This window comes from Pogoniulus pusillus, unplaced genomic scaffold, assembly GCF_015220805.1.
Source record: "Pogoniulus pusillus isolate bPogPus1 unplaced genomic scaffold, bPogPus1.pri scaffold_183_arrow_ctg1, whole genome shotgun sequence".
Lineage (NCBI taxonomy): Eukaryota > Metazoa > Chordata > Aves > Piciformes > Lybiidae > Pogoniulus > Pogoniulus pusillus.
In genome coordinates this window covers 24,297-44,997 of record NW_026974614.1, presented here as the reverse complement: position 1 = coordinate 44,997, position 20,701 = coordinate 24,297, and the positions used below count along the sequence as shown (strand labels likewise).

At 65.6% G+C, this 20,701-nt stretch overlaps 1 protein-coding gene across 1 annotated transcript in view; it reads right to left on the bottom strand.

The window, feature by feature from the left end:
- Positions 1-217: 217 nt before the first annotated feature.
- Positions 218-20,701, bottom strand: part of SYMPK (symplekin scaffold protein) — a gene marked incomplete at its 5' end in the record, with an annotated part of 44,415 nt that continues 23,931 nt past the window's right edge. The window contains 7 exons of the mRNA XM_064141220.1: positions 218-458; positions 566-781; positions 887-973; positions 4,486-4,662; positions 10,543-10,730; positions 15,494-15,595; positions 17,490-17,580. Coding sequence (XP_063997290.1) covers positions 303-458; positions 566-781; positions 887-973; positions 4,486-4,662; positions 10,543-10,730; positions 15,494-15,595; positions 17,490-17,580 — 1,017 coding nt within the window. The remainder of the gene's footprint in view (positions 459-565; positions 782-886; positions 974-4,485; positions 4,663-10,542; positions 10,731-15,493; positions 15,596-17,489; positions 17,581-20,701) is intronic.

Genomic DNA, 20,701 nt, shown 5'->3' with positions numbered 1-20,701 from the left:
CCACCGGAAGTGCATCACTTCCCCCGGAAGTGCATCCCGACCCCGGAAGTGCATCGCTTCTCCCCGGAAGTGCTTCCCCGCCCACCGGAAGTGCCCTGCCCAGACCTCCGCCGCCATGGAGCTCCCTCCCCTCACCCCCCCCCCCCCCCCCCCCCCCGCGCCCCTCCCTGGCACCTCTGGGGGCACCTCCTGCACTGGGGCCCGAAGCTGGCAGAGCTCCAGAGCTGCTCCCAAGCCTTTTATTGAGCCACAGACGGTGCCCAGGGGTGCCCATCCCCCACCCCCTCCCCCCCTCCTCCCCCTCAGAGCTCTGCCGGCCCGGGGGTGGCATCGGTGCCAGCTGCCCCCGGGGGCACCTCAGGGCTCTGGGTGCCAGGGGGAGGTGGTTCCGAGGAGGGGGAGGAGCTGCTGGGAGGAGCCTCGGTGGGGGGGGAGGGGTCGGTGCCACCGGTGGGGTCCTGTTGGGGGGGGGAGGGGAGACAAAGGTGGGGGAGGGGAGTTAGAGATAGGCACTGCCCGGCGGTGGGCACAGAGGGCACCATGGGGGGGGGGGGGGGTTGGGTACCTTGGGGGCATTGAGAGCGGTGTCAGGGGGGGACTCGGTGCCCCCTGAGCTCTCCTCATCCTCAGGGCCGCTGATGAAGATCGGGGGAGGGTCGAGGTCAGCCTCGGGGGGTACCCCCTCGGTAGGGGGCACCCCCCCGGGCACCGCCTGGGCACCTCCCGCGGGCATCGTTTTGCCTTTGCCCTCCTCTTCGTTTGGCCTCTTGGAAGGCTTCTCCTAGAGGAGTGGGCACAGAAAAGGGGGGGGGGGAGGGGGTGAGAGGTGCCCCAGGGGTACCCACCCCCACCCCCACCCCCCCCCCCCCCCTTGAACTGTGCCCACCTCGCCAGGGGGCACCTCCTGGGCATCAGGTTCGTGGCGGGCAGAGGCCTCCAGGATGGCCATGGTGGCGAGAGGGATGTGGGCTTGCTGCCAGGGGGCACAGGAGGAGGGCACCGAGGGTCAGCCGTGGGGCAGGGGCATGCTGGCAGTGATGCCAACCCCTCCCCTGGCACCCCCAATGCATGCTGAGAGCGATGCCAACCTCCCCTGGCACCCTCCATACAGTCTAACAGCGATGCCAACCTTCCCTGGCACCCCCTCAGTGCATGCTGGGAGCGATGCCAACCTCCCCTGGCACCCTCCATACAGTCTAACAGCGATGCCAACCTCCCCTGGCACCCCCAATGCATGCTGGGAGCGATGCCAACCCCTGGCACCCTCCATACAGTCTAACAGCGATGCCAACCCCCCCTGGCACCCCCTCAGTGCATGCTGGGAGTGATGCCAACCCCTCCCCTGGCACCCCCAATGCATGCTGGGAGCGATACCAACCCCCCCTGGCACCCTCCATACAGTCTAACAGTGATGCCAACCCCTGGCACCCTCCATACAGTCTAACAGCGATGCCAACCCTCCCTGGCACCCCCTCAGTGCATGCTGGGAGTGATGCCAACCCCCCCTGGCACCCTCCATACAATCTAACAGCGATGCCAACCCTCCCTGGCACCCCCTCAATGCATACTGGGAGTGATGCCAACCCCTCCCCTGGCACCTCCAATGCATGCTGGGAGCGATGCCAACCCCTGGCACCCTCCATACAGTCTAACAGCGATGCCAACTCCCCCTAGCACCCCCTCAGTGCATGCTGGGAGTGATGCCAACCCCCCCTGGCATCCTCCACACCCTCCACCAGCGCTGCCAACCCCTTCCCCACCCTCCCCAACCCCTAATGCCCACTGGCAGTGCCAGGCAGCAGCAATGCCAACCACCCTGGCACCCTCCACACCCTCCAGCAGCGATGCCAACTCCCTGCTGGCAGTGCCAGGCTGACTACACTCCAGCAGCTAATGCCAACCCCCCCCGGCACCCTCCACAGCAGCTAATGCCAACCCCCTTGGCACCCTCCACCAGCTAATGCCAACCCCTGGCACCCTCCACAGCAGGCAATGCCAACCCCTGGCACCCTCCATAGCAGCAATGCCAACCCCTGGCACCCTCCACACCCTCCCCCAACCCCCTTGGCACTCTCCACCAGCTAATGCCAACCCCCTTGGCACCCTCCACCAGCTAATGCCAACCCCTGGCACCCTCCACAGCAGCAATGCCAATCCCTGGCACCCTCCACACCCTCCAGCAGCGATGCCAACTCCCTGCTGGTAGTGCCAGGCTGACTACACTCCAGCAGCTAATGCCAACCCCCCTGGCACCCTCCACAGCAGCTAATGCCAACCCCCTTGGCACCCTCCATAGCAGCAATGCCAACCCCTGGCACCCTCCACACCCTCCCTCAACCCCTGGCACCCTCCACCAGCTAATGCCAACCCCTGGCACCCTCCACACCCTCCACCAGCTAATGCCAACCCCTGGCACCCTCCACACCCTCCACAGCAGCAATGCCAACCCCTGGCACCCTCCACACCAGCTAATGCCAACCCCTGGCACCCTCCACAGCAGCAATGCCAACCCCTGGCACCCTCCACACCAGCTAATGCCAACCCCTGGCACCCTCCACAGCAGCAATGCCAACCACCCTGGCACCCTCCACACCCTCCACAGCAGCAATGCCAACCCCTGGCACCCTCCACACCCTCCCCCAACCCCCTTGGCACCCTCCACCAGCTAATGCCAACCCCTGGCACCCTCCACAGCAGCAATGCCAACCCCTGGCACCCTCCACCAGCTAATGCCAACGCCTGGCACCCTCCACACCCTCCACAGCAGCAATGCCAACCCCTGGCACCCTCCACACCCTCCCCCAACCCCTGGCACCCTCTACCAGCTAATGCCAACCCCTGGCACCCTCCACAGCAGCAATGCCAACCCCCCTGGCACCCTCCACACCCTCCACAGCAGCAATGCCAACCCCTGGCACCCTCCATAGCAGCAATGCCAACCCCTGGCACCCTCCCCACCCCCTTCCTCACCCTCCCCCACCCCTAATGCCCACTGGCAGTGCCAGGCTGACTACACCCTAGCAGCTAATGCCAACCCCCCTGGCACCCTCCACAGCAGCTAATGCCAACCCCCCTGGCACCCTCCACACCCTCCAGCAGCGATGCCAACTCCCTGCTGGCAGTGCCAGGCTGACTACACTCCAGCAGCTAATGCCAACCCCCCCTGGCACCCTCCACAGCAGCAATGCCAACCACCCTGGCACCCTCCACACCCTCCACAGCAGCAATGCCAACCCCTGGCACCCTCCACACCCTCCCCCAACCCCCTTGGCACCCTCCACCAGCTAATGCCAACCCCTGGCACCCTCCATAGCAGCAATGCCAACCCCCCTGGCACCCTCCACACCCTCCCCAACCCCTGGCACTCTCCACCAGCTAATGCCAACCACCCTGGCACCCTCCACACCCTCCAACAGCTAATGCCAACCCCTGGCACCCTCCACACCCTCCCCCAACCCCCTTGGCACCCTCCACCAGCTAATGCCAACCCCTGGCACCCTCCACAGCAGCAATGCCAACCCCTGGCACCCTCCACACCCTCCCCCAACCCCTGGCACCCTCCACCAGCTAATGCCAACCCCTGGCACCCTCCACAGCAGCAATGCCAACCCCTGGCACCCTCCACACCCTCCCCCAACCCCTGGCACCCTCCACAGCAGCAATGCCAACTCCCCCTTGGCACCCTCCACACCAGCTAATGCCAACCCCCCTGGCACCCTCCACACCCTCCCCCAACCCCTGGCACCCTCCACCAGCTAATGCCAACCCCTGGCACCCTCCATAGCAGCAATGCCAACCCCTGGCACCCTCCACACCCTCCCTCAACCCCTGGCACCCTCCACCAGCTAATGCCAACCCCCTTGGCACCCTCCACCAGCTAATGCCAACCCCCTTGGCACCCTCCACAGCAGCTAATGCCAACCCCCCTGGCACCCTCCATAGCAGCAATGCCAACCCCTGGCACCCTCCACAGCAGCAATGCCAACCCCTGGCACCCTCCACACCCTCCACAGCAGCAATGCCAACCCCTGGCACCCTCCACACCCTCCCTCAACCCCTGGCACCCTCCACCAGCTAATGCCAACCCCCTTGGCACCCTCCACAGCAGCTAATGCCAACCCCCTTGGCACCCTCCATAGCAGCAATGCCAACCCCTGGCACCCTCCACACCCTCCCTCAACCCCTGGCACCCTCCACCAGCTAATGCCAACCCCCTTGGCACCCTCCACCAGCTAATGCCAACCCCCTTGGCACCCTCCATAGCAGCAATCCCAACCCCTGGCACCCTCCACACCAGCTAATGCCAATCCCCCTGGCACCCTCCACAGCAGCAATGCCAACCCCTGGCACCCTCCACACCCTCCACAGCAGCAATGCCAACCCCTGGCACCCTCCACACCCTCCCCCAACCCCTGGCACCCTCCCTCACCCCTTTCCTCCCCCTCTCCCCTCACCCCTAATGCCCGCTGGCAGTGCCAGGCTGACCTGGTGGGGTGGCAGTGCCCGCACGTGTGCCAGCAGAGGCTCCCTGAGCTCAGGGCACTTGTGGCAGATGGCACCGAGCTGGGGGGGTGGCAGCTGCAGCAGCACAGGGTGGGACTGGGGCCTGGTACGTTGGCAGCACTTGATGAAGCCCTCCCACACCTTGGGGTACTTCCACACCTGGGCACGGAGGTGGGCACAGAGGTGGGCACGGAGGTGGGCACGGGGGTGGGCACAGAGGGGGGTAAAAAGGGGAGGGGGGAGGGTAAAGAGGGCATCAGCAGCAGCATTGCCCTCCCCAGAGGGCATCATCATCACTCAGAGGGCACCACCCAGAGGGCATCACCTCCCAGAGGGTACCCCCCTAGAGGGCATCATCACCCCCCCCAGAGGGCATCATCATCACCCAGAGGGCATCATCATGACCCAGAGGGCATCACCTCCCAGAGGGTACCCCCTAGAGGGCATCGTCACCCCCCCCAGAGGGCATCACCATCACCCAGAGGGCATCACCTCCCCCCCAGAGGGCATCACCCAGAGGGTACCACCACAGGGCACCCCCCTAGAGGGCATCATCACCCCCCTCAGAGGGCATCACCCAGAGGGCATCACTCAGAGGGTACCACCACAGGGCACCCCCCTAGAGGGCATCATCACCCCCCCCAGAGGGCACCACCCAGAGGGCATCACCTCCCAGAGGGCATCACCCAGAGGGCACCACCTAGAGGGTACCCCCCTAGAGGGCATCATCACCCCCCCCCAGAGGGCATCATCATCACCCAAGAGGGCACCACCCAGAGGGCATCACCTAGAGGGCACCACCCAGAGGGCACCCCCCTAGAGGGCATCACCATCACCCAGAGGGCCTCACCACCCCCCCAGAGGGCACCACCCAGAGGGCACCCCCCTAGAGGGCATCATCACCCCCCCAGAGGGCACCACCCAGAGGGCATCACCTCCCAGAGGGCACCACCCAGAGGGTACCACCCAGAGGGTATCATCACCCCCCTCAGAGGGCATCACCACCCCCCAGAGGGCACCACCCAGAGGGCATCACTCAGAGGGTACCACCACAGGGCACCCCCCTAGAGGGCATCACCACCCCCCCCAGAGGGCACCACCCAGAGGGTACCACCCAGAGGGTACCACCCAGAGGGCATCACCCCCCAGAGGGCACCCCCCAGAGGGCATCACCTCCCAGAGGGTACCCCCCAGAGGGCACCATCCAGAGGGCACCACCCAGAGGGCACCACCCAGAGGGTACCACCCAGAGGGTATCATCACTCCCCTCAGAGGGCATCACCACCCCCCGAGGGCACCAACCAGAGGGCATCACCTCCCAGAGGGCACCATCCAGAGGGTACCGCCCAGAGGGCATCACCTCCCAGAGGGTACCCCCCAGAGGGTATCATCATCACCCAGAGGGCATCACCACCCCCCCAGAGGGCACCACCCAGAGGGCACCCCCTAGAGGGCATCATCATCCCCCCAGAGGGCACCACCCAGAGGGTAGCACCCAGAGGGCACCCCCCCTAGAGGGCATCATCACTCCCCCCAGAGGGCACCACCCAGAGGGCATCATCACCCCCCCCAGAGGGCATCACCACCCCCCCAGAGGGCACCATCCAGAGGGCATCACCCAGAGGGTACCACCCAGAGGGCATCACCACCCCCCAGAGGGCACCACCCAGAGGGCATCATCACTCCCCCCAGAGGGCATCACCACCCTCCCAGAGGGCATCACCTCCCAGAGGGTACCCCCCTAGAGGGCATCATCACCCCCCCCAGAGGGCACCCCCCAGAGGGCATCACCTCCCAGAGGGTACCCCCAAGAGGGCATCATCACCCCCCCCAGAGGGCATCATCATCACCCAGAGGGCATCACCCAGAGGGTACCATCCAGAGAGTACCACCCAGAGGGCATCACCTCCCAGAGGGTACCCCCTAGAGGGCATCATCACCCCCCCAGAGGGCATAACCACCCCCCCAGAGGGCACCACCCAGAGGATACCCCCCTAGAGGGCATCATCATCCCCCAGAGGGCACCCCCTGCAGAGGGCATCACCACCCCCCCAGAGGGCACCATCCAGAGGGCATCACCACCCCCCCTAGAGGGCATCATCATCATCACTCAGAGGGCATCACCCCCCCCCCAGAGGGCATAACCATCACCCAGAGGGCATCACCACCCCCCCAGAGGGCATCACTCAGAGGGCACCACCCAGAGGGCACCCCCCCTAGAGGGCATCATCACCCCCCCCAGAGGGCACCACCCAGAGGGCATCACCTCCCAGAGGGCACCACCCAGAGGGCACCACCCAGAGGGCATCACCACTCAGAGGGTACCCCCCTAGAGGGCATCATCACCCCCCCCAGAGGGCATCACCTCCCAGAGGGCATCACCCAGAGGGCACCACCCAGAGGGTACCCCCCAGAGGGCATCATCACCCCCCCAGAGGGCACCACCCAGAGGGCATCACCACTCAGAGGGTACCCCCCTAGAGGGCATCATCATCCCCCCAGACGGCAACACCCAGAGGGCATCACCCAGAGGGCATCACTCAGAGGGTACCACCCAGAGGGCACCCCCCTAGAGGGCATCACCACCCCCCCAGAGGGCACCATCCAGAGGGTACCACCCAGAGGGCATCACCACCCCCCCAGAGGGCACCACCCAGAGGGCATCACCTCCCAGAGGGTACCCCCCAGAGGGCATCATCACCCCCCCAGAGGGCACCACCCAGAGGGCAACACCACCCAGAGGGCACCCCCCTAGAGGGCATCACCACCCCCCCAGAGGGCACCACCCAGAGGGCATCACTCAGAGGGTACCACCCAGAGGGCACCCCCCTAGAGGGCATCATCACCCCCCCAGAGGGCATCACCTCCCAGAGGGTACCCCCCTAGAGGGCATCATCATCCCCGCAGAGGGCATCACCACCCCCCAGAGAGCACCCCCCCCAGAGGGCATCACTCAGAGGGTACCACCACAGGGCACCCCCCTAGAGGGCATCATCACCCCCCCAGAGGGCACCACCCAGAGGGCACCACCCAGAGGGTAGCACCCAGAGGGCACCCCCCTAGAGGGCATCATCACCCCCCCAGAGGGCATCACCACCCCCCAGAGGGCACCACCCAGAGGGTAGCACCCAGAGGGTACCACCCAGAGAGCATCACCCCCAAGAGGGTGACCTCAGAGGGCACCACCAGAGGGTATCACCCTGAGGGCACCTCCAGAGGGCATCTCCAGAGGGGGATGGGCAGAGGGGGCAGAGGGATGGGCAGAGGCTCACAGTGATGGGCAGAGGGGGCAGAAGGCTGGGCAGAGGTGGCACAGGGATGGGCAGAGGGGGCACAGGGATGGGCAGAGGGGGCAGAGGGCTGGGCAGAGGTGGCACAGGGATGGGCACAGGGGGCACAGGGATGGGCAGAGGGGGCAGAGGGATGGGCAGAGGCTCACAGTGATGGGCAGAGGGGGCAGAGGGATGGGCAGTGGGCACAGGGATGGGCAGAGGCTCACAGGGATGGGCAGAGGGGGCAGAGGGATGGGCAGAGGCTCACAGGGATGGGCAGAGGGGGCACAAGGACGGGCAGAGGTGGCACATGATGGGCAGAGGTGGCACAGTGATGGGCAGAGGGGGCACAATGATGGGCAGAGGTGGCACAAGGACGGACAGAGGTGGCACAAGGACGGTCAGAGGTGGCACAAGGACGGTCAGAGGTGGCACAATGATGGGCAGAGGTGGCACAAGGACGGACAGAGGTGGCACAAGGACGGGCAGAGGTGGCACAAGGATGGGCAGAGGTGGCACAAGGACAGGCAGAGGGGGCACAAGGACGGGCAGAGGTGGCACAAGGACGGACAGAGGTGGTACAATGATGGGCACAGGGGGCAGAGGGATGGGCAGAGGTGGCACAGGGATAGGCAGAGGGCTCAGAGGGGCTGGGCAGAGGGGGCACAAGGACGGGCAGAGGTGGCACAGGGATGGGCAGAGGTGGCACAGGGATGGGCAGAAGGCTCATAGAGGCTGGTTAGAGGGCACAGGGATGGGCAGAGGATCATAGTGATGGGCAGAGGTGGCACAGGGATGGGCAGAGGGCTCATAGGGGTTGGCCAGAGGGCACAGGGATGGGCAGAGGCTCATAGTGATGGGCACAAGGAGCAGAGGGGCCAGGCAGAGGTGGCACAGGGATGGGCATAGGCTCATAGGGGCTGGGCAGAGGGGGCACAGGGATGGGCAGAGGGGGCAGAGGCATAGGCAGAGGTGGCACAAGGATGGGCAGAGGCTCACAGTAATGGGCAGAGGTGGCACAGGGACAGGCAGAGGTGGCACAAGGACAGGCAGAGGGGGCACAAGGACGGGCAGAGGTGGCACATGATGGGCAGATGTGGCACATGATGGGCAGAGGTGGCACAGTGATGGGCAGAGGTGGCATAAGCACGGTCAAAGGTGGCACAATGATGGGCAGAGGCTCATAGGGGCTGGGCAGAGGGGGCACAGGGATGGTCAGAGGTGGCACAACGATGGGCAGAGGTGGCACAATGATGGGCAGAGGGGGCACAAAGATGGGCAGAGGGGGCAGAGGCTCCTAGCAATGGGCAGAGGTGGCACAGTGATGGGCAGAGATGGCACAAGGATGGGCAGAGGGGGCACAAGGATGGGCAGAAGGCTGATAGGGGCTGGGCAGAGGGGGCAGAGGGATGGGCAGAGGGCTCAGAGGGATGGGCAGAGGGGGCACAGTGATGGGCACAGGGGGCAGAGGGGGATGGGCAGAGGGGGCAGAGGGATGGGCAGAGGGGGCACAAGGACGGGCAGAGGTGGCACAATGATGGGCAGAGGTGGCACAAGGATGGGCAGAGGTGGCACAAGGACGGGCAGAGGTGGCACAATGATGGGCAGAGGGGGCACAGGGATGGGCAGAGGGGGCAGAAGGCTGGGCAGAGGTGGCACAGGGATGGGCAGAGGGGGCAGAGGGATGGGCAGAGGTGGCACAGGGATGGGCACAGGGGGCACAGGGATGGGCTGTGGGCACAGGGGGATGGGCAGAGGGCACAGGGATGGGCAGAGGTGGCACAGGGATGGGCAGAGGGGGCAGAGGGATGGGCAGAGGTGGCACAGGGATGGGCAGAGGGGGCAGAGGGATGGGCAGAGGGGGCAGAGGGATGGGCAGAGGGGGCACAGGGATGGGCAGAGGGGGCACAGGGATGGGCAGAGGCTCACAGGGATGGGCAGAGGGGGCAGAGGGATGGGCAGAGGGGGCAGAGCAATGGGCAGAGGCTCACAGTGATGGGCAGAGGTGGCACAAGGATGGGCAGAGGGCTCATAGTGATGGGCACAAGGAGCAGAGGGGCCAGGCAGAGGTGGCACAGGGATGGGCATAGGCTCATAGGGGCTGGGCAGAGGGGGCACAGGGATGGGCAGAGGGGGCAGAGGCATAGGCAGAGGTGGCACAATGTTGGGCAGAGGCTCACAGTAATGGGCAGAGGTGGCACAGGGACAGGCAGAGGGGGCACAAGGACGGGCAGAGGTGGCACATGATGGGCAGATGTGGCACATGATGGGCAGAGGTGGCACAGTGATGGGCAGAGGTGGCACAAGGATGGGCAGACGTGGCATAAGCACGGTCAAAGGTGGCACAATGATGGGCAGAGGCTCATAGGGGCTGGGCCGAGGGGGCACAGGGACGGGCAGAGGTGGCACAATGATGGGCAGAGGTGGCACAGTGATGGGCAGAGGGAGCACAATGATGGGCAGAAGGCTCATAGGGGCTGGGCAGAGGGGGCACAGGGATGGGCAGAGGTGGCACAATGATGGTCAGAGGTGGCACAAAGATGGGCAGAGGGGGCAGAGACTCCTAGCAACGGGCAGAGGTGGCACAATGATGGGCAGAGGTGGCACAAGGCTGGTCAGAGGTGGCACAAGGCTGGGCAGAGGTGGCACAGTGATGGGCAGAGGTGGCACAAGTCCAGTCAGAGGCGACCCACAGATCGTGCCAGCCAGAGCAGCCATGCCAGGGCGAGGAGGAGAGGGGGGTGGGGGTGGGTGGGTAGGTGCCAACCTGCTTCATGATGAGCCGTGCCAGGATGTTCATGACGAAGGTGCCCAGGCGTGGGTACATGGCCAGGGCCTGGATCACAGTGCGCATGAGCAGGGTGGGCAGTGGGCACTGCTCTGCCAGCTGCTGCAGCACCACTGCCAGCACCTCCGAGCTGTACAGCCTGCGCTCTGCCAGGCACAGGTTGGTGGCTGCCAGGGGGGCACAGCCAGGGGGCAGAGTCAGGATGGGCACTGGAGAGCGGCAGAGAGTGCCCTCCCTGGTGCCCACTGCCTCCCTGGTGCCAGGCTTGGGGTTATAGAACCACACTGGTGTCCACTGCCCCCCGGTGCCCACTGCCTCCCGGTGCCCAGTATGGGGCTCACAGCACTTCCCTGGTGCCCACTGCCTCCCACTGTGCCCAGCTTGGGGCTCAGAACCTCCCTGGTGCCAGGCTTGGGGCTATAGAACCACACTGGTGCCCATTACAACCCAGTGCCCACTTTGGGCTTGTGACAGCCACACTGGTGCCAGGCTTGGGGCTATAAAGCCACAGTGGTGCCAGGCTTGGGGCTACAGAACCACACTGATGCCAGGCTTGCAAGAGCCACACTGGTGCCAGGCTTGGGGCTATAAAGCCACACTGATGCCAGGCTTGCAAGAGCCACACTGGTGCCAGGCTTGGGGTTATAGAGCCACATTGATGCCAGGCTTGCAAGAGCCACACTGGTGCCAGGCTTGCAAGAGCCACACTGGTGCCAGGCTTGGGGCCACAGAACCACACTGATGCCAGGCTTGCAAGAGCCACACTGGTGCCAGGCTCGGGGCCATAGAACCACACTGGTGCCAGGCTGGGGCACACAGTGAGCCCCTGGATGACCATGCCCAGGAGCAGGGTGGGCAGTGGGCACTGCTCTGCCAGCTGCTGCAGCACCACTGCCAGCACCTCCGAGCTGTACAGCCTGCGCTCTGCCAGGCACAGGTTGGTGGCTGCCAGGGGGGCACAGCCAGGGGGCAGAGTCAGGATGGGCACCAGAGAGTGTCCTCCCCGGTGCCCACCGCCTCCCGGTGCCCACTGCCTCCCTGGTGCCCACTTTGGGCTTGTGACAGCCACACTGGTGCCAGGCTCAGGGCTACAGAACCACACTGGTGCCAGGCTTGTGGCAGCTGCACTGGTGCCAGGCTCAGGGCTACAGAACCACACTGGTGCCAGGCTCGGGGCTATAGAGCCACACTGGTGCCCACCGCCTCCCAGTGCCCACATTGGGCTCACAGAACCTCCCTGGTGCCAGGCTTGGGGCTATAGAGCCACACTGATGCCAGGCTTGCAAGAGCCACACTGGTGCCAGGCTTGGGGTTATAGAATCACACTGATGCCAGGCTTGCAAGAGCCACACTGGTGCCAGGCTTGGGGCCATAGAACCACACTGGTGCCAGGCTTGGGGCCATAGAACCACACTGGTGCCAGGCTTGCAAGAGCCACACTGGTGCCAGGCTTGGGGCTACAGAACCACACTGGTGCCAGGCTTGCAAGAGCCACACTGGTGCCAGGCTTGGGGCTACAGAACCACACTGATGCCAGGCTTGGGGTTATAGAACCACACTGGTGCCAGGCTCGGGGCCGTAGAACCACACTGGTGCCAGGCTTGCAAGAGCCACACTGGTGCCAGGCTTGGGGCTATAGAACCACACTGGTGCCAGGCTTGGGGCTGTAGAGCCACACTGGTGCCAGGCTCGGGGCCATAGAACCACACTGGTGCCAGGCTGGGGCACACAGTGAGCGCCAGGATGACCATGCCCAGGAGCAGGGTGGGCAGTGGGCACTGCTCTGCCAGCTGCTGCAGCACCACTGCCAGCACCTCCGAGCTGTACAGCCTGCGCTCTGCCAGGCACAGGTTGGTGGCTGCCAGGGGGGCACAGCCAGGGGGCAGAGTCAGGATGGGCACCAGAGAGTGTCCTCCCCGGTGCCCACCGCCTCCCGGTGCCCACTGCCTCCCTGGTGCCCACTTTGGGCTTGTGACAGCCACACTGGTGCCAGGCTCAGGGCTACAGAACCACACTGGTGCCAGGCTTGTGGCAGCTGCACTGGTGCCAGGCTCAGGGCTACAGAACCACACTGGTGCCAGGCTTGGGGCTATAGAACCACACTGGTGCCCATTACAACCCAGTGCCCACTTTGGGCTTGTGACAGCCACACTGGTGCCAGGCTTGGGGCTATAAAGCCACAGTGGTGCCAGGCTTGGGGCTACAGAACCACACTGATGCCAGGCTTGCAAGAGCCACACTGGTGCCAGGCTTGGGGCTATAAAGCCACACTGATGCCAGGCTTGCAAGAGCCACACTGGTGCCAGGCTTGGGGTTATAGAGCCACATTGATGCCAGGCTTGCAAGAGCCACACTGGTGCCAGGCTTGCAAGAGCCACACTGGTGCCAGGCTTGCAAGAGCCACACTGGTGCCAGGCTCAGGGCTACAGAACCACACTGGTGCCAGGCTTGCAAGAGCCACACTGGTGCCAGGCTTGGGGCCATAGAACCACACTGGTGCCAGGCTTGCAAGAGCCACACTGGTGCCAGGCTTGGGGTTATAGAACCACACTGGTGCCAGGCTTGGGGCTACAGAACCACACTGGTGCCAGGCTTGCAAGAGCCACACTGGTGCCAGGCTTGGGGCCATAGAACCACACTGGTGCCAGGCTTGCAAGAGCCACACTGGTGCCAGGCTTGGGGCCATAGAACCACACTGGTGCCAGGCTTGCAAGAGCCACACTGGTGCCAGGCTTGGGGCCGTAGAACCACACTGGTGCCAGGCTTGCAAGAGCCACACTGGTGCCAGGCTTGGGGCCATAGAACCACACTGGTGCCAGGCTTGGGGCCATAGAACCACACTGGTGCCAGGCTTGCAAGAGCCACACTGGTGCCAGGCTGGGGCACACAGTGAGCCCCTGGATGACCATGCCCAGGAGCAGGGTGGGCAGTGGGCACTGCTCTGCCAGCTGCTGCAGCACCACTGCCAGCACCTCCGAGCTGTACAGCCTGCGCTCTGCCAGGCACAGGTTGGTGGCTGCCAGGGGGGCACAGCCAGGGGGCAGAGTCAGGATGGGCACTGGAGAGTGGCACAGAGTGCCCTCCCTGGTGCCCACTGCCTCCCAGTGCCCACTGCCACCCTGATGCCCACTGCCGCCCAATACCCAGCTTGGGGCTCACAGCACCTCCCGGTGCCCACTGCCTCCCTGGTGCCCACTGCTGCACCTCCCTGGTGCCAGGCTTGGGGTTATAAAACCACACTGGTGCCCACTGCCTCCCGGTGCCCACTGCCTCCTGGTGCCCACTGCCTCCCAGTGCCCACTTTGGGCTCACAGCACCTCCCTGGTGCCCATTAGCTCCCAGTGCCCACTCTGGGCTTGTGGCAGCCACACTGGTGCCAGGCTCGGGGCCATAGAACCACACTGGTGCCAGGCTTGGGGCTGTAGAGCCACACTGGTGCCAGGCTTGCAAGAGCCACACTGGTGCCAGGCTTGGGGTTATAGAATCACACTGATGCCAGGCTTGGGGCTACAGAGCCACACTGGTGCCAGGCTTGGGGTTATAGAGCCACATTGATGCCAGGCTTGGGGCCATAGAACCACACTGGTGCCAGGCTTGCAAGAGCCACACTGGTGCCAGGCTTGGGAGAGCTGCACTGGTGCCAGGCTTGGGCTCACAGCGCCTTGGCCAGGCTGGCATCACACCACCCCCTTGGCACCTCCCTTTGCCAGGCTGGGTCGGTGCCACCCCCTGGCACCCCCTGGCACCCACCTCTGCCAGCCTGGCACCACCCCACCCCCTGGCACCCACACTGCCAGGAGCTCCTCACCCCTCACTCCTCTACCCACCTTGGCCAAGCTGGCATCAAACCACCCCCTTGGCACCTCCCTTTGCCAGGGTGGGTCAGTGCCACCCCCTGGCACCCACCTCAGCCAGCCTGGCACCACCCCACTCCCTCCCACCCACACTGCCAGGAGCTCCTCACCCCACACTCCTCCACCCACCTTGGCCAGGCTGGCATCACACCACTCCCTTGGCACCTCCCTTTGCCAGGGTGGGTCAATGCCACCCCCTGCCACCCCCTGGCACCGCCTGGCACCCACCTCTGCCAGCCTGGCACCACCTCACTCCCTCCCACCCACACTGCCAGGACCTCCTCACCCCTCACTCCTCCACCCACCTTGGCCAGGCTGGCATCAAACCACCCCCTTGGCACCTCCCTTTGCCAGGGTGGGTCAATGCCACCCCCTGGCACCGCCTGGCACCCACCTCTGCCAGCCTGGCACCACCTCACTCCCTCCCACCCACACTGCCAGGAGCTCCCCACCCCACACTCCTCCACCCACCTTGGCCAAGCTGGCATCAAACCACCCCCTTGGCACCTCCCTTTGCCAGGCTGGGTCGGTGCCACCCCCTGGCACCCCCTGGCACCGCCTGGCACCCACCTCTGCCAGCCTGGCACCACCTCACTCCCTCCCACCCACACTGCCAGGAGCTCCTCACCCCTCACTCCTCTACCCTCCTTGGTCAAGCTGGCATCACACCACCCCCTTGGCACCTCCCTTTGCCAGGGTGGGTCAATGCCACCCCCTGGCACCCCCTGGCACCGCCTGGCACCACCTCACCCCCTCCCACCCACACTGCCAGGAGCTCCTCACCCCTCACTCCTCTATCCACCTTGGCCAGGCTGGCATCACACCACCCCCTTGGCACCTCCCTTTGCCAGGCTGGGTCGATGCCACCCCCTGGCACCCCCTGGCACTGCCTGGCACCGCCTGGCACCACCTCACTCCCTCCCACCCACACTGCCAGGACCTCCTCACCCCTCACTCCTCCACCCACCTTGGCCAGGCTGGCATCAAACCACCCCCTTGGCACCTCCCTTTGCCAGGCTGGGTCGGTGCCACCCCCTGGCACCCCCTGGCACCCCCTGGCACCGCCTGGCACCCACCTTTGATGATTGACTTCATGTCACACTTGGAGGAGTCGATGTTGTGGAGGGCAACCAGGAGCTCCCCCGGGCTCAGGGGGGACAGTGCCGAGGAGCCATCGCCTGGCAGGGCACAGCAGGTTGGCATCAGGCTGGCACCCAATGGGCACCACCCTCTGGTAGCCACAGAAGGGAGGGTTTGCCCCTAGGGGCAGCTCTGTGGCCTCGGGGGTGGCATTGGGTGGGCATCTCCGTGGTGGTACTGGGGTGGGCACCACTGTGGCCTTGGAGGGCACCTCCAGGGTGGCATTGGGTGGGCATCTCCATGGTGGCATTGGGTGGGCACCACTGTGGCCTTGGAGGGCATCTGCATGGTGGCATTGGGTGGGCACCTCCAGGGTGGCATTGGGTGGGCATCTCCATGGTGGCATTGGGTGGGCATCACTGTGGCCTTGGAGGGCATCTCCACGGTGGCATTGGGTGGGCATCGCCATGGTGGTACTTGGGTGGGCACCACTGTGGCCTTGAGGGCACCTCCAGGGTGGCATTGGGTGGGCATCTCCATGGTGGTACTTGGGTGGGCACCACTGTAGCATTGGGTGGGCACCACTGTGGCCTTGGGGGGCATGGGCAACACTCACCCTGGAGGTGCCAACCCTCACCCTGGAGGTGCCAACCCAACCCTGGCTATGCCAACACCACCTTGGAGGCGCCAACCCCCACCCTGACCATGCCCAACCCCCACCTTAGAGATGCCAACCTCACCCTGGCTATGCCCAACCCCACCCTGGTGATGCCAACCCCACCCAGGCTATGCCAACCCTCACCCTGGAGATGCCAACCCCCACCTTAGAGATGCCAACCTCACCCTGGCTATGCCCAACCCCACCCTGGTGATGCCAACCCCACCCTGGTGATGCCAACCCCCACCCTGGAGGTGCCAACCCAACCCTGGCTATGCCAACACCACCTTGGAGGTGCCCAACTCCACCCTGGTGATGCCAACCCCCACCCAGGAGGTGCCAACCCCCACCCAGGGGGTGCCAATCTTACCCTGGAGATGCCAACCCCCACCTTAGAGATGCCAACCCCCACCCTGACCATGCCCAACCCCACCCTGGTGATGCCAACCCCACCCTGACCATGCCCAACCCCACCCTGGAGGTGCCAACCCCCACCCTGACCATGCCCAACCCCACCCTAACCATGCCAACCTCACCCTGGTGATGCCAACCCCCACCCAGGAGGTGCCAACCCCCACCCTGACCATGCCCAACCCCACCCTGGTGATGCCAACCTCACCCTGGTGATGCCAACCCCCACCCAGGAGGTGCCAACCCCCACCCAGGGGGTGCCAATCTTACCCTGGAGATGCCAACCCCCACCTTAGAGATGCCAACCCCCACCCTGACCATGCCCAACCCCCACCCTGGTGATGCCAACCCCCACCCTGACCATGCCCAACCCCCACCCTGGTGATGCCAACCCCACCCAGGCTATGCCAACCCTCACCCTGGAGATGCCAACCCCCACCTTAGAGATGCCAACCTCACCCTGGAGGTGCCAACCCAACCCTGGCTATGCCAACACCACCTTGGAGGTGCCCAACTCCACCCTGGAGGTGCCAACCCCACACTGGAGATGCCAACCCCCACCCTGGAGATGCCAACCCCCGCCCTGGAGGTGCCAACCCCCACCTTAGAGATGCCAACCCCCACCCTGACCATGCCCAACCCCACCCTGGAGATGCCAACCCCCACCTTAGAGATGCCACCACCCACCCAGGGGGTGCCAACCCCACCCTGGTGATGCCAACCTCACCCTGGTGATGCCAACCCCACCCAGGCTATGCCAACCCCCACCCTGACCATGCCCAACCCCACCCTGACCATGCCCAACCCCACCATAGCGATGCCAACCCCACCCCATCCATGCCCAGCCCAGGTACCCAGGTGCCCAGGGGGGTGCCAGGGGGGTGCCAGGGGGTACCCAGGGGGGTGCCAGGGGGTGCCCTCACCATGCTGTGTGCCCAGCAGGCGGTTGAAGACCTCCTTGACCACGATGGGGTTGAGCTTGATCAGCTTGGGCAGGGCCTGCACCACCTCCTTCTGCGGGCACCGCGGGCAGCGCTCAGCAGCGGGCACCAGCGGCGGGCACCAGCGGCCTGGCACCGCTCAGGGGCAGCCTGGAGTGCTGGCTGCCAGCCTAGGGCTGCTGGCTGCCAGCCTGGCACCACTCAGGGGCAACCTGGAGTGCTGGCTGCCAGCCTGGGGGTGTTGGGTGCCAGCCTGGCACCACTCAGGGGCAACCTGGAGTGCTGGGTGCCAGCCTGGAGCTTCTGGGTGCCAGCCTGGGGAGCTGGGTGCCAGCCTGGCACCGCTCAGGGGCAACCTGGAGTGCTGGGTGCCAGCCTAGGGGTGCTGGGTGACAGCCTGGCACCACTCAGGGGCAACCTGGGGTCACTTGGTGCCAACTTGGGGCCATTCAGAGCGGCTGGGTGCCAACCTGGCACCACTCAGGGACAACCTGGGCTGCTGAGTGCCAGCCTGGGGACACTCAGGGGCAACCTGGAGTCACTTGGTGCCAACTTCAGACCACTTGGTGCCAACCTGGGGACACTCAGGGCTGCTGTCTGCCAGCCTGGGGCTGCTGGGTGCCAGCCTGGCACCGCTCAGGGGCAACCTGGAATGCTGTCTGCCAGCCTAGGGGTGCTGGGTGCCAGCCTGGCATCGCTCAGGGGCAACCTGGAGTGCTGGGTGCCAGCCTAGGAGTGCTGGGTGCCAGCCTGGCACCGCTCAGGGGCAACCTGGAGTGCTGGGTGCCAGCCTAGGGGTGCTGGGTGCCAGCCTGGGGAGCTGGGTGCCAGCCTGGCACTGCTCAGAGCCAATCTAGGGCTGCTGGGTGCCAGCCTAGGGGTGCTGGGTGCCAGCCTGGCACCGCTTAGGGGCAACCTGGAGTGCTGGGTGCCAACCTGGCACCGCTCAGAGCCAATCTAGGGCTGCTGGGTGCCAACCTGGAGTGCTGGGTGCCAGCCTGGCATCGCTCAGGGGCAACCTGGAGTGCTGGGTGCCAGCCTGGAGCTTCTGGGTGCCAGCCTAGGGGTGCTGGGTGCCAGCCTAGGGGTGCTGGGTGCCAGCCTGGCACCGCTCAGGGGCAACCTGGAGTGCTGGGTGCCAGCCTAGGGGTGCTGGGTGCCAGCCTGGCACCGCTCAGAGCCAATCTAGAGCTGCTGGGTGCCAGCCTAAGGGTGCTGGGTGCCAGCCTGGCATCGCTCAGGGGCAACCTGGAGTGCTGGCTGCCAGCCTAGGGGTGCTGAGTGCCAGCCTGGCACCGCTCAGAGCCAATCTAGGGCTGCTGGGTGCCAGCCTGGAGCTTCTGGGTGCCAGCCTAGGGGTGCTGGGTGCCAGCCTGGCACCGCTTAGGGGCAACCTGGAGTGCTGGGTGCCAGCCTAGGGGTGCTGGGTGCCAGGCTGGCACTGCTCAGAGCCAATGTAGGGCTGCTGGGTGCCAACCTGGGGTGCTGGGTGCCAGCCTGGCATCGCTCAGGGGCAACCTGGAGTGCTGGGTGCCAGCCTAGGGGTGCTGGGTGCCAGCCTGGTACCACTCAGGGCCAATCTAGGGCTGCTGGGTGCCAACCTGGGCTGCTGGGTGCCAGCCTGGCACCACTCAGGGCCATTTGGTGCCAACCTGAGGACACTTGGTGCCAATTTAGGGACACTCAGGGCTGTTGGGTGCCAGCCTGGAGCTTCTGGGTGCCAACCTGGGGCTGCTGGGTGCCAGCCTGGGCTGCTGGGTGCCAGCCTAGGGGTGCTGGGTGCCAGCCTGGCACTGCTCAGAGCCGATTTAGGGCTGCTGGGTGCCAGCCTGGAGCTTCTGGGTGCCAGCCTGGCACCACTCAGGGACAACCTGGAGTGCTGGGTGCCAGCCTAGGGGTGCTGGGTGCCAGCCTGGCACTGCTCAGAGCCAATCTAGGGCTGCTGGGTGCCAGCCTAGGGGTGCTGGGTGCCAGCCTGGCATCACTCAGGGGCAACCTGGAGTGCTGGGTGCCAGCCTGGCACTGCTCAGGGGCAACCTGGAGTGCTGGGTGCCAGCCTAGGGGTGCTGGGTGCCAGCCTGAGGGTGCTGGGTGCCAGCCTGGCACCGCTCAGGGGCAACCTGGAGTGCTGGGTGCCAGCCTAGGGGTGCTGGGTGCCAGCCTGGCACCGCTCAGAGCCAATCTAGAGCTGCTGGGTGCCAGCCTAAGGGTGCTGGGTGCCAGCCTGGCACCGCTCAGGGGCAACCTGGAGTGCTGGCTGCCAGCCTAGGGGTGCTGAGTGCCAGCCTGGCACCGCTCAGAGCCAATCTAGGGCTGCTGGGTGCCAGCCTGGAGCTTCTGGGTGCCAGCCTAGGGGTGCTGGGTGCCAGCCTGGCACCGCTTAGGGGCAACCTGGAGTGCTGGGTGCCAGCCTAGGGGTGCTGGGTGCCAGGCTGGCACTGCTCAGAGCCAATGTAGGGCTGCTGGGTGCCAACCTGGGGTGCTGGGTGCCAGCCTGGCATCGCTCAGGGGCAACCTGGAGTGCTGGGTGCCAGCCTAGGGGTGCTGGGTGCCAGCCTGGTACCACTCAGGGCCAATCTAGGGCTGCTGGGTGCCAACCTGGGCTGCTGGGTGCCAGCCTGGCACCACTCAGGGCCATTTGGTGCCAACCTGAGGACACTTGGTGCCAATTTAGGGACACTCAGGGCTGTTGGGTGCCAGCCTGGAGCTTCTGGGTGCCAACCTGGGGCTGCTGGGTGCCAGCCTGGGCTGCTGGGTGCCAGCCTAGGGGTGCTGGGTGCCAGCCTGGCACTGCTCAGAGCCAATCTAGGGCTGCTGGGTGCCAGCCTGGCACTGCTCAGGGACAACCTGGAGTGCTGGGTGCCAGCCTAGGGGTGCTGGGTGCCAGCCTGGCACTGCTCAGAGCCAATCTAGGGCTGCTGGGTGCCAGCCTAGGGGTGCTGGGTGCCAGCCTGGCATCACTCAGGGGCAACCTGGAGTGCTGGGTGCCAGCCTGGCACTGCTCAGGGGCAACCTGGAGTGCTGGGTGCCAGCCTAGGGGTGCTGGGTGCCAGCCTGAGGGTGCTGGGTGCCAGCCTGGCACCGCTCAGGGGCAACCTGGAGTGCTGGGTGCCAGCCTAGGGGTGCTGGGTGCCAGCCTGGCACTGCTCAGAGCCAATCTAGGGCTGCTGGGTGCCAGCCTGGAGCTTCTGGGT